A 13,286-nucleotide genomic window follows, 5' to 3' on the forward strand; every position below is an offset into this window, starting at 1 on the left:
AGAAGTCAGTTATGCCTCATGAGGCCTGCAGTCTCCCAGCAGGAGGCAGGAGAGCAGGAAGGGCGGACGTGAATGGGCCCACAGTACCAAGATACGGGAATTGTGATGTTGTTCAGGCAAAGCAAGGGAAGTCACATATGCATCAAGTGAGTTGAGAATAAGTTTGATATTGTCACATTCGAAGAATTCCATCTGGAAGCTGTTCCTTGGCATATAGAAACAGATGAATATTCTCATATCTTCTGGAATGGCTAAACAGAGAGTGATAGACACTTTTTCCTATTTCTTGTTAATTGCGTGTTCACTTTAATTATTCTTCAAGGCAAAGAATCCTATAAAGGAAACTTTATATCCTATAAAGCAAATCTCTTAAATTATTTCTCTTAAATTCATTTTATATATTTAGAAATATATTCTTCATATATCGATTCAGTGGTATACACTTTACATTTTTCCCACAATTTTTCTTTTCCTCCAGCCCATGGCCTTTATTCCCACTGATCTTTTCTTCCCATTTCTCAGTGTTGTTCCTCTTTGCTCTCTTGGTTTAAATAATCTTTGCCATCTGCCTCCCAACATTCCAGTATAACTTCAGGACAGCCGCCCCCCCCAAGCCTTCCTCCAGAAGATAGTAGAGATACACAGTGAATATCAGAACTCTCCTCCAATAGCCCTTCACATTCCTACCATTAATCTGTATCATCTTGCCTTTTCATTAATGTGGTAAGCCCCCTGGGCAGGGACAGCCTGTACCTCTTTGTTCTATGCCAGGCAACACTCTGACCATGGTTGGTAAATGTTCATAATAATGAAAGATGAAAGAAAGTATCTGTATTCAGCAAGTTAGTGCCAAATAAGTATGGCGGCCAAATGAGGCCACTAGTGCCAAACCACAGAGGTTCAAAATAATGTTTAATATAACATTGTCTCATTGAATAACAAATCTTATATTGTAATGTCTGAGTCAAATCTTCCTTTGGTGTCAGATTTCTTGTGCTCCTTTAATCTGCCCCTGTAGATATTTCAGAGTTCATGAGGAGCAAGTTAGTAAGACCTTTCCCCTGCCCCCTCTCTGCTGTGTAGTGAAAAATAAACCTCCTGGAAAAAATAGAGTGAATATAAGTGCCATGGATTCTCTGGCACTGTGAACAAATGTCTACCATAAAGTATGTGGAAAATAAATGAAAGTTTGCTATTAGCCCGGATGTTGAGGTAACTAACTTAAGTTACCTAGCTGAAGTATGAACTGGAAGTAGTTGAATAAGCCATTTGAGATTGGTTACTTTCCATCTTTTCAGTATCAATAGAGAGGGTTAATAGTCCTTTCAATTTCATATGGATGCTTATACTGTCTACAGTGGTTCAGAATAGAGGGTCAAGGTAGAACAAAATAATCTACCCTACATATGATTAGAAAATATTTACCAACCAAACTCTCCTTTTTTGCAGCCATACTTCTCAAAATACTAGTTCCCATTTTAAGTTTCTACATTCTTATTTCTTATTTTGTTTTTCAAAGCATTGCAATTTGGCTTCTGCCCTTACCGCCTTATTGAAATGGCTCATTAAGTTCCTCAGTATCTTCTTCATTGCCAAATCCTGGGACATTTCATTCTTTTCTGCATTATTTGGTGCTATTTGACTGTTCACTCTCTTTTTAAAAAGTCTTTGCTTGCTTCATTTAATTGCCTTCTTTTGTCTTCTGGTTCTTCTAAGCTTCCACCATTTTTTTTTTTTCAGCTTCCATTTTCAACCCCTTTTTCTTCCAGAAAACTGCCAAGCCTTAAGGTATTCTAGGGTTCCCTTTCAGCATTCTCTCTTCTCACCACACCAACACCCACAGTTTCAGCTATCACCTACTGCGGATCCATATCACCAGCCCATCCTTTTACAGACCTGTATTTCCTACCATGGATTGACTTTATACATATTATTCTTTATACCAGATACTGTAATATACCAAGGTACCTCACACTCAAGGACTAAACCAGGACTCATCTCCTACCCACTCACCAAGTATAAACCATCCTGCCTGATCAAAATCCTGCAATCCAGAAAACTGTGCCCCATTCCTGTATTTCATGTGTTCCTGAATAGCCAGGAGTGCGTCTCAGTAGCTCCTTGTTTCCCTTGCTCTTCTCTCCAGTCTAACCAGTCACTAATTCATATTGACTAAACATTGTAAGTAGTTCTGCGCACACCCCCTCCTAACCTCATGGCCATTGGAACACATCCCCTTGTCTTTCTCATCTGGATATTTGCCTCCTATGTGAGTTTCCTGTGCCCAGTCTAAAGCTCCTCCAGTTGTTCCTCCATGTTCCCTTAACCGTTCTTTAGGAAAGCATAACTGATCATCTTATTTTCCCTTTCACAATTTTCCATTTGCTCCTTCAGGCCAACAGTATAAAGTCCAGCTGCTCAAGGCAAGCCTTTCCTTTTCTCATCCTACAATCATGCCCTTTGCTGTAGCCATGTGAAAAGCTTGAGTTCCCTCAAAATGCAGGTTCTTTTCCCACTTCTATACTAACATACTTATTTCACCCCTTCCCATGAATATAGTTTTCATTCTTGTTTGCCTAGGGACTAGATCCCTATTGCATGGTCTTTGCAGCCTTCACAGGGCACTCCCTTCAAAAGTTAGGGGCCCAACATTTATGGTTCCACAGTCCTTATCACACATCTGGTTATCCATACGTTGTACTGATAATGTCTTCAGACATGTCCTTTTCCTCACCCTGGACTATGAGATCTTTGAGTACAGAGACTGTATCATATTTACCTTTGTATCCCTGACACCTGGTACAGTGGCCAGCTCATAGATTGCAGAATGGGACATTGTTTTGTCCAAAGCAGCCTTACCTTTCACATTCCTGTTCTAGTAAGCATATGAATTCATCACTCTTCTCCATATATTCTTTATGTTTTCTCTTTTCTTCCTCCAACTCCAATATGGTTTGCCTATGGGATTTTTCTACCACTAAAAGCTGTCCCAGGATTCGTCTGTAAGATTCTTTATGTTTTTCCACAACTTTGTCCAACTACGAAAGAAAACACATTTATAGCCTGTTAACAAATTGTTTATATACAGCCGTCTTTCAGTCTTTTAGAAATGTCTCTGTTTTGATTAATTCAGCAATGGGTTTTTTTGTTTTTTTGTTTGTTTGTTTTGAAACAGTTTCGCTCTTGATGCCCAGGCTGGAGTGCGATGGTGTGATCTTGACTCACTGCAACCTCCATCTCCCGGGTTTAGGCGATCCTTCTGCCTCAGCCTCCCAAGTAGCTAGGATTACAGGCATGCGCCACCATGCCCGACTAATTTTTTTTGTATTTTTAGTAGAGACAGGGTTTCTCCACATTGGTCAGGCTGGTCTTGAACTCCTGACCTCAGGTGATCTGCCTGCTTTGGCCTCCCAAAGTATTGGGATTACAGGCGGGGAGCCAGGGGAGCCACAGCACCTGGCCAGCAATGGGTTTTTTTTCTCCTTGTTTAGTGTTTATTCTCTTGTTAATTGATACTTTTGGGTGCATTTCAACACAAATGTAGTCTTTTTATTGTAATCAAATTTTTCTTGAGAGAATAATCTGTGTCCCTGTGGGTATCAACAATTTCCACAAAACCTCTTTCTAACACTCTTGTGTCTCTCTCCCGAGAAGCTACATTAAAGGAATGACAGGAAGTTAGAGAATCCTTGCACAGTGCTGGATTCGCAGCTGCCCTAGCTGATCTTTCTGCCCCAGCCCACCCTATAGTTCTCTCTACCAGTATATGCCTCTTGGATCGCTCTGCCAGGACATGCTCATGATTTTCATTTTATTATACATCAAGGTATTTCCATTAAAATAGATATATGGATAGATAATCTGTTATGTGTTGGTGTAGTGTGAATGTCACCAAATGTAAGCACTAAGTCCTTTCTGATTTTCACAGCACCGTACTTGCATCTTTTTTACAAAATGATCAACCTGTGCCTGATATATGTGTTTGTCTCCCCTGCTAGACTGTGAACTCCCTGAAAGCAGGGCCTACATCCTTTTTATTTATTTATTTTATTTTTAATCCTTGGCATCTAACAGAGTGCCTTGCTTATAAGAGGTGCCTAGTTCACAGATTGAAAACAAAACAAGCAAGCAAGGAAACTGAGATTTTTTTTTTTTTTTTTTTGTCACACATCTGCCTTTATTGTGAGCAGCATGTGGGACACTTCCAGCAGTAGTTTAAAAAATTTTTTTTTGATTAGCAAAAGTAGGGATTCAGAGAAGCTGTCCAGTTGGTACCCTTAGGAGCTTATCCATGGATACTTAGCCACAGCAGCAGGACAGGACTCCATAGCCTAGGAAGAGTGAGACCCTCAGGACATGAGGAGCTCTTGGCAGATATCCCAGGTGCACAGGACTCCATAACCAGGAAGAGTGAGACCACCAAGGACATGAGGAGCGCGTGGCAGATATCCCAGGTGCACTTGGTGGAGGTGGAGGTGACCTCATAAATGAAGAACCAGGTGGTAAAGAACATGCCAGTGGCCAAAAGCATCACAGTCAGATAGAGTTAGACAGCCAGGCTCATTGGGCTGGTTTATCAGCTCCTGGCCTTGAGCTCCATTTTGCCTGGCACAGGGTAAGCTGCCACCAGAAAAACATGTTGGCAAGAGCTAACTCAGGATCTTTTGCTAGTGATAAATTAAGATCTATTAAGAACTTGGTTTTGAAAACACCCGACTTTCTAGATTAATACAGATGCAGTAACTGATAATGTTGATTGATTTTTACAGTTTGCATTTGTCTTAAAAGATTTAGAATGTGTGACTCAGTGTGAATTTAAAACCAATTTAAGTTGTGTGTCCTGAAAAGCATGTGTTTGACTAGAAATGTACTTGACTAGAAATCTGGGGTACAAAATGACCTAGTCATTTCAGAAAAGGAATACAACTGAGGTGTCCCAGCATATAGGACCCAATCAATTCTCTCTGACTTCCAAATGCTTAAATTCACAAAATACTTGATTATGCCACACTGCTGTTGATGATTTTTAATAAATGTAGCCAGTCCTTTTGTGAAAGCTGACCCTGCTATGTTGTATTGCCTGCTGGCAGAGGCATCTTCTGAGAGGGGAGCTCTTGTATTGATTGTCATGGAAGTCTGTCTCCAACCACTGCAGCCCTCTGAAAATTTTATCTTCAGTTGCCCAAACATTAGAGTCCATTGTAAGGAAAATTCAAATCAACTCCTTTTGCAATTTGAGAGTGAAATAGTGATAGGATCAGCTTTACTTTAGGGAAGTTAATAGTTGACTTAGAAAATACATTCAATTTAATTTGTCACAAGATTGACATTAGAATTAATATATGAATAATTATAGTAGGTATTCAGTAAAGCATAAATGAATTACTAAAAGAGGCTTTTCTCAATCCAAAAACAGTATCTCCTTGGAAAGCTTGTTGTAATTGTCAAGATATGTATATTAAACTTTATTCAAATCAAAGAGAGAAAATAGAAGGTTTATTTAACCCACTCTTGCTTTCCATTGTGTTTTTTTTCCCCTGTATATGTTGGTGGTTGTTTGAAGGGAACGGGAAGGAAAGCTAGAAGGAATCAGTGCCCTTCATTTATTCTGTGACCCCTTAAGTGGTCTCCCTTCCTCTAGCCTCACCTCCTTGCAGTCTGTCCTCATCACTGACAGCATGATTTTTCACCAGTGGGACTCCACTCTCCTGTTCAAGGCCAAAAGACCCTTCACCATCTGAACCTCCTGCCACCTTGGCCCTAACTTCACTCCATATCTTCCCACCGATCCTACCCAACTTTCAGCCACACTGGACTTCAGGCAGTTCTTAGAACTCACCATGGTGCTTCAAGACTGCTTTTTCAATGCCAAGACCTGGAAACCTTTTTTCCTCTTTCACCAAAACTTTTCCTATACATGAGCTTTTCAATACATATTAACTAAATGAATAAAATTAAATTTAAAAGCTTAACTATACCATTGCTTAAAGTATTTTAAGATTTGACCTAGGTTATGCTAATAATACTGAGACTCTTTTATTTATTTATTTTTTTTTTTTTGAGATGGAGTTTCACTCTTGTTGTCCAGGCTGAAGTGCAGTGGCGCGATCTCGGCTCATCGCAATCTCTGCCTCCCGGGTTCAAGTGATTCTCCTGCCTCAGCCTCCCAAGTAGCTGGGATTCCAGGCATGTGCCACCATGCCTGGATAATTTTGTATTTTTAGTAGAAACGGGCTTTCTTCATGTTGGTCAGGCTGGTCTCGAATTCCCGACCACAGGTGATCCACCTGCCTCAGCCTCCCAAAGTGGTGGGATTACAGGCCTGACCCCACGTGCCTGGCCCATATTTTCTGTAATATATTTTTTGGAAGAACTAAGAATACCTTAGGCTATTAATTTCTTTTTAAGGTAAGTTCTGTTATAGAACCCTAGGCTGGAAAGGAATAGGAAGTCGAAACTCTTGTGGACTGAGTCCTTGACTCTTCCCTCCCTCTTGACCACACCTCTGCTCCCAGCCCCAGCCCCAGCCAGGTTCCAGCTCACAGGCTTCCACCAGTTTTTCATCTTAGGTCAGTGTTCCTGTCGTGTCATGTAACTAAGAGCAGTTTGTTCTTCTAAATTATTTTGCCTTAAGAATTAGATAAATCACCTCTAGTTTACCCTAGACATGATTGAGATTTTTTAGATTTTTCAAAAAGAACATGAGGAAAATAAAACGGAGAAGGGGCTGTTAACACTTCAAGATGGGGGAATGCAAAAGAAGAATAACTTTAGCATGCAAGGTGCTTATTCTGATGTAATTAGGGTACAGTCACAGCTGGTCTCAGCGGGAGCACTGCCCTCTCTCCCTTTTTTTTCTTCAGCTCTATCTAGGAAAATCCTAGGCAGAATTCCCCTTTACTGTTTATTTTGTAGGCATTCCCCTCTCACCTAGTACTTCCTAGACTGAGAAAAAGGATAGACAACTGAGTTGTGTGTGTGGAGTTATTTTGGCTTCAAGGAATTGCATAAACTGGTAGCTGAGGAGAGAGAAATCCATAAGGGAGAAGTAGAGGAAAGAGAGGAAAATTGACAAATTATGGAGGTGGGAATGTGAGAGGTGTATGTGTATAGGGCTGTCTGTTGGAGGAGTAATCAAAAAAGGTTGGACTTGTAAAGCAGGGCCAGATTATGGGTCATTTTCAGGGGCACATTACAGAGCTAGGATTGCAAGCATTTGGAGAAAGGGGATATTTCCAGTTTTGCATGTGCACAATAGAATTATTTTGTAATTAAAGTTTTTTCCACTGATTTCAACATAAGTTTGGAATCAAACTGTTTCATTTCACACTTAAGTGTTGAGGGGTTATGCCATTTGTAGAGTTTTGTTAGGGTTATATTCAGAGATCATTAATTTGCATTTGAGCTCACAGGGGCTGGGGAATTTGTGCCTGACACTGTTTCATAGTTAATATGTTGGGAGCCAGTTTACAGTTTTAACAGTATTCACTTGAATGCAGCTCTGGTTCCTTTTGTTTAAAATTTGGATTAAAGTGCAAGTCAACAGACTTTGGGTGGTCTCATCCTCACCCCTTAGAGAAGCAGATCCATATGACCAAACTCCTTCACTATTTGGCAAGACAGTAGTCTCTTCTCTCATGAGACACCAAAGACAAGAATAGCAAGGACATTAGAGGTCAGTCCTGAGGTAGGTTGCCAGAGTTTATTTGAGGGAAATTTGTCTGAAACTTGCTTTCACTTTCCAGCCTCAACTCATGTTCCTAGTTGTTTCTTTTCTATAAAAATGAAAAATTATGAAATTTTCCATGAAGTTCTCAGAGGAAAATAGAAGAATAAAATAATAATTCCAAAGGGTTTCAGAAATGTCAGCAAGTAAAAGAGCAAGCAGTACTGCCTTTTCCCCAGTGGTGGCCCTGTTGGGACTGCCCACCTTTGCGGTTGTAATTGCTAGGCACACTTGGTGGGGGAAAGGTCTTTGCTGTCATTAAACTTTGAAGGAAAAAGAAGGTATGCACTCATCTAAAATATATGTTTTTAAAACCTCTATTTCTTGGACAGTTCTTCAGATTATTTCCATTCATGTTCAAAATTTCTATGACATAATACCTCAGCGTTTTCAAAAAATTAACCTCTATGGTTGAACTTTATCTGTTTTTCATTACAGCCTGGGTACCCTGCAAGTTCCCAGAGGGTGTGTGTGTCTGTTTGTGTGTGCACATGTATGTGTGTGCATGTTGTGTGGTTTTGGGTGTGTGTGTCTGCACATGCATGTGAGCGGGGGAGCATTCTCTGGCATTTGGTAGATTTTTGTTGAATTCAAGAAACAAACCTAGTGGATGCATCCTGTCTATGATTCATTCTTTTTAACTTTCCTGTTGAACTTGTTGTATTTATCTATTTTGTGTAGGCTTTAAGTGCGTTAGAAAGTAAAACTGTAAGGAATCAAAGAGGAGTTACAGATCGTGCTCATCTGCAGGGCTAGTGCTTGGCTGCCTCCCAAGTACACACCCCTGATGTGGTACATACCTCATTCATTGGTTTCTCATAGATGTCCTCCTGCCAAGGGGCAGATTTCGCTTGAAAAGCATCTCTCTGGAGAGCCTCTAACACCTTTTTTGGAGTGACAAACCCATACTGAGCTTCCAGCAAAGCCAGGTCCATTTTTTCAGCCTTTAAAATGCCTATGACCTCATCTCGAGCCTGTAGGAACAAAAAGTGTTTCAGAAAGCCTGCTGTCTCTACTAGCGGTCTCAGCAAGTGATTTTTGTGATAGCTGGCAGTGCTTTCTCTTCTCTTTCAAATATAAATGAATCATATTTCATTTTGACACTTCTGTAAAAAGTATCAAAACTATATCCCTTCATCCTTCTTGTAGTCTAATAACACAATGTTTTAAAAAGTGATTACTATACAACATTGGAGGACTACATTTTTTTATTGTGTTTGATGCAGCTATCATGATATCCATCAATGTACTAGCATTTGGATTTTCAGGGGGTAGGAAATAAAATTCTCCTATATGTGTATCAGCTGTTTCTAGATTTTCATGTAGGTTAATAATGCCAGGACAAGTCTAGGAGCCAGTTCACTTGGGGTATGAAAGCACCTATTGTTTAAACCAATCCCGAAGTCATCTGGCATTATTGCTGTTGATGCATGCAGGTGCACTGAAGCTCATGACCAACATGGGCAGAGGGCGTGACCTTTCACAACCTGTACGCCAATCACATGTCATCGTGACAGCCCCTTTAGATGGGATTAATTTCACTTTGAGTTGGCAGAGGAGAATTCTTTGTATATGTACTTATGCTTTGCTTTCATGTACACACATGTATGAACCACAGATGAACCACAGATATCTATTTCTGAGGCAGCAGGAACACCAAATTCACAAGCAACCTTCTGTTTGAAGCATGATGGGGATAACTCCAACCCAGCTGACCTGCAGTTCTCCCTCCAGAATGCTGAGGAGAAATAACAGGTCATCTCTTGATAGGTCTTCTGCTTGGTGGCCATTACCACTGTGTGGCTTCTCTGCCTTGGGACATGGAACTATTACATCCGACTCACTGGGGGGGTCTTTGTCTTGCTGTCTGTGCTTCATGTTTTTAGGCCCTTGGAAACTGTGGCCTTTAGAATGTCTTGGAAATTTCTTTTGGGTTGAGCCCTCGGTATCACTGCCTCTGGAACGCATTCTGTAAAGCCTGGAAGGAGGGAAGACAATTTGTAACGCTTAATGGAAATGGAGTTTTAATAAGAGTACCTATTACTGCTTTAACAAGTCTGCATTCTTGTTATATTTACCACAGCCCCAAACTCAATCTTTTTGATGTCTACAGCAGAGAAGGGTATTAGCAGATTCATAAATCACAGTCTTATTTACACTTCTGCTTTTAAAGCAAACATTTAAAAAAATGTGTTCTGCTTTGATTAAGGCCACTTATGTCCATGGGTAAACAGGCTGTGTTTGAACTTCATCGCCCAAGCATTCCACCTCCGGAACCCAGGTCAGACCTCCAACCATGGCCTAAGTGCTTGCTTAAGATGTACTTAACATAATTATAATATTGTAAAATGGTGACTTTGCTAATTCTTCTGACTTTCTTCAGATTTACTTTATAGTATTTCCTTTAAAAATTGTTGGGGGTTTTTATGGGGTTTTTTGTTTTGTTTTTAAAATTTGTTAGCCTTTAAAAGTGCATTAGGACAGAAATGGCAGGATTACTGCTACAGAATTACTGCGTTACTTTGTTTTGAAGGCCAAGTCTAGTATTAAAGGAATGAAGGCTTGGTCCCTGGCCGTATTCCTGTATTCCTGACATTCTTCTAAAATTCTAGATCTATCCTTGGGTAAGCTAAGGGCTTATATTTAGGACCCTCATCTTCAAAGCAGAGACACTGTTACCTAATGTAGTTGGCCATTCTGGAAACAATATAAAATAAATTAATATTTAAAGGATACATTAGCTCCGCATCTGATTATATAATCATCCAAATGAACTTATAATAGGAAGAAAAATTCTTCCACTGTTGAGGCTTCTAACTAGAAGAGAAAATATCAGTTGAACTTGTAATTGACTCCAGTGGCATATAAGCAGATTATTAATTTTACTGTTTGTCCCTACAAATCATGAAACTTTCATCATCGCCAGTACCTTCCTTTTAATTTGTAGTATTTCTTTAAAAATCTGAAAAACTCAAGTGTCCAGAAAAGTGTAGAAACTATAACGAACTGCTACGTGCTACCACACAAATTTACAAAATTTTAGTAATTTACTATATATTAGAAAACAGTTTTTAAGTACTGTATTATAGATGTATTATAACGTATGTATCTCTTCTGAAACCCATTCTCCTCCCTTCCCACTCCAGAAGTAACCATGTACTCTCGAACTTGGTATTTATCATCCCCCTGCATGTTTCATACTTTTTAAAAACATGTGTATATATTGCTGAACAGTGTATAGTATTGCATGTTTTCAAGCCTTATGTAAACAGCATATTGAATGTATCTTTCTAAAACTTGCTTTTTCATCCTAGATTATATTTTTGAGATTCTTCCTTGTTCCATTTTACTGTAGTTTATGTATTTTGATTGCTGTAAGAGTATTTCATTATATAGTACATCATTTACTTGTTCATTTTACTGTTTTTGAATACTTTTTTTTTTTCAGTATTTGAAAAAATGCTATTTCAAACATTCTTGCACATTTTTTCCCCTTGTGTTAGGTCATAAGAATTCTGTCACAAATCAGCTGTGGAACTTAATTAATACATTGACCCATTGCCAGGCACAATGGCTCATGCCTGTAATCCCAGCATTTTGGGAGGCCGAGGCGGGCGGATTACCCGAGGTCAGGAGTTCAAGACCAGCCTGGTCAACATGGCGAAACCCCATCTCTACTAAAAATACAAAAAATTAGCTGGGTGTGGTGGCACACGCCTGTAATCCCAGCTACTCAGGAGGCTGAGGCCCAGGAATCACTTCAATGCAGGAGGCGGAGGTTGCATTGAGCCAGGATCACGCCCTGCACTCCAGCCTGGGTGACAGAGTAAGACTCTGTCTCAAAAAAAAAAAAAAAAAAAAAAAGACATTGACCCTCTTTAGGTCCAAAGACCTGATCTGGAAGTAAGGGAGCACTTACTATGTGTGCTAAGCATTCTTCTCAGCATTTTCCATGTATTAGCTCATTCAAGTCTCACAACAACACTGTGAGGTAAGGAATATTCCTATCTCCATTTTACAGTGAACAAATGGAAGCATGGGAAACTTACTGAAGGCTGCACAGCTAGTAAGTGGCAAAACTGGGATGTGAGTCTAGGAAACCTGGCTCAGGGACTCACACTCTTAAAAATCATGCCGTAATGCCATTATGCTGTATTGCCTAAGACAAATGCATATATACACGGGTATAAACACCTTGTCCAAAAAATGCCTATAGCCTTACTGAAGAGACTCCTTACAAATACCGTATAGATTAACAATGATGTGTGACAGTAGTTGTCACTGGCTCTTCCCTAGGTAGCCAGGGAAGGGCTCATTTATTGGAGAAAAGCAAAGGCATAGAAGGGATATTTTTGTGTAGGAATGGGAGGTTGGGGATGTGTAAGAGATAAGATTGGGAGAAACCTCATTGTGTGTATATTTATTTATTTATAAAAATATTAATGTACTACCACAGTATATTATGTGCTCTATAAAAGCATTCAAAAAAAAGAAAAAAATGAAAATTTATACATAAATAGGATTTCTAATGATCTTTCCCCACCCCCATTGTATTTTTTTCTTGAACACCTAGGAATATCCTTACTCTGGGCTATAGAAATAATGGAAGGTTGTTACATAAATATATTTTATATAGGTAAATATTACATTCTGCTTTATTTATAGATATGTTCACACATGAATGATAGGGTCATCTATGTCCTTTGTCTTATATTTTTAAGACAAATGTATTCTTCATTCACGTCTCCCATGGTGTATCTGACCTGGTGCTCCACACATAAAGGGCATGCGTTAGGGTGACTGGCTTGCTCCTTTTACTTTGTGCCCAACTGTCTCAGGTACATGTTAGTGTTTAACAAACAACCCCAAAACTTGGATGGAGGCTAAATAACAATGGCTCAGAATTCTGTGGGTTACTCCACAGCTTCAGCTTTCTTACAGAGATTCTGGGCGTGGATGGTCTAAGATGGGCTCCCACGTATCTGACTGTTGGTTAGTTGGACTAGGAGAGCCTCAGCTGGGTCCTCTCATCTCAGCCGTATGTGGACTCTCATCTTCCCCACATGGTGGTCTCAGGGCAGCATTCCAAGAACATGAGAGTTGAAACTCCAACGCCTCATTTGTGAAAGATGTCACAATGTCAGCCCAGATTCGAGATTGAGGAAACAGATTCCACCTCTACATGGAAGAAGATAAAAGGCCACATTGCAAAGGAATGGAAGGAATTAACCGCAGCCATCTTTGAAAAAGTTCGCCACACCCACAGATTCAGATTTCTGTGAAAATCTAATAAAAGTCTAGTTTAAAAGAGGAGTGAAATATATTTGGTTCTTTACTTCTTTTCATTTCCTGGAAGTACATAGGGTTTGATTTTTGTTTTTTCATTTTTACATGATGAATTCCTATGCTTTCCTCTTGCCCACACAGTCCTGTGTGGAACAATAGCCTACTGATAAGAATCAACTTGTATCCTGCTGCTAATCAATGAAAATTTCTCTGCCCTCATCACCTTAATCTAGGATATCCCTTCCAGAATACCAAGATAATGTAAGCTTTTATT

At 39.7% G+C, this 13,286-nt stretch overlaps 2 protein-coding genes across 2 annotated transcripts in view; one reads left to right on the plus strand and one right to left on the minus strand.

The window, feature by feature from the left end:
* Positions 1 to 13,286, plus strand: part of CMSS1 (cms1 ribosomal small subunit homolog) — a 458,560-nt gene that overhangs the window by 188,171 nt on the left and 257,103 nt on the right. The gene's annotated exons all lie outside the window — the stretch shown is intronic.
* Positions 1 to 13,286, minus strand: part of FILIP1L (filamin A interacting protein 1 like) — a 282,964-nt gene that overhangs the window by 82,507 nt on the left and 187,171 nt on the right. Inside the window, exons 2-4 of the mRNA XM_010368832.2 lie at positions 9,443 to 9,704; positions 8,527 to 8,700; positions 2,860 to 3,038 (exon numbers count right to left, since the gene is read on the minus strand). Of these exons, the coding sequence (XP_010367134.2) occupies positions 2,860 to 3,038; positions 8,527 to 8,700; positions 9,443 to 9,694 (605 nt within the window). The 5' untranslated portion in view covers positions 9,695 to 9,704. The remainder of the gene's footprint in view (positions 1 to 2,859; positions 3,039 to 8,526; positions 8,701 to 9,442; positions 9,705 to 13,286) is intronic.

The sequence above is a fragment of the Rhinopithecus roxellana genome, chromosome 1 (assembly GCF_007565055.1).
Source record: "Rhinopithecus roxellana isolate Shanxi Qingling chromosome 1, ASM756505v1, whole genome shotgun sequence".
In the NCBI taxonomy this organism is placed as follows: Eukaryota; Metazoa; Chordata; class Mammalia; order Primates; family Cercopithecidae; genus Rhinopithecus; species Rhinopithecus roxellana.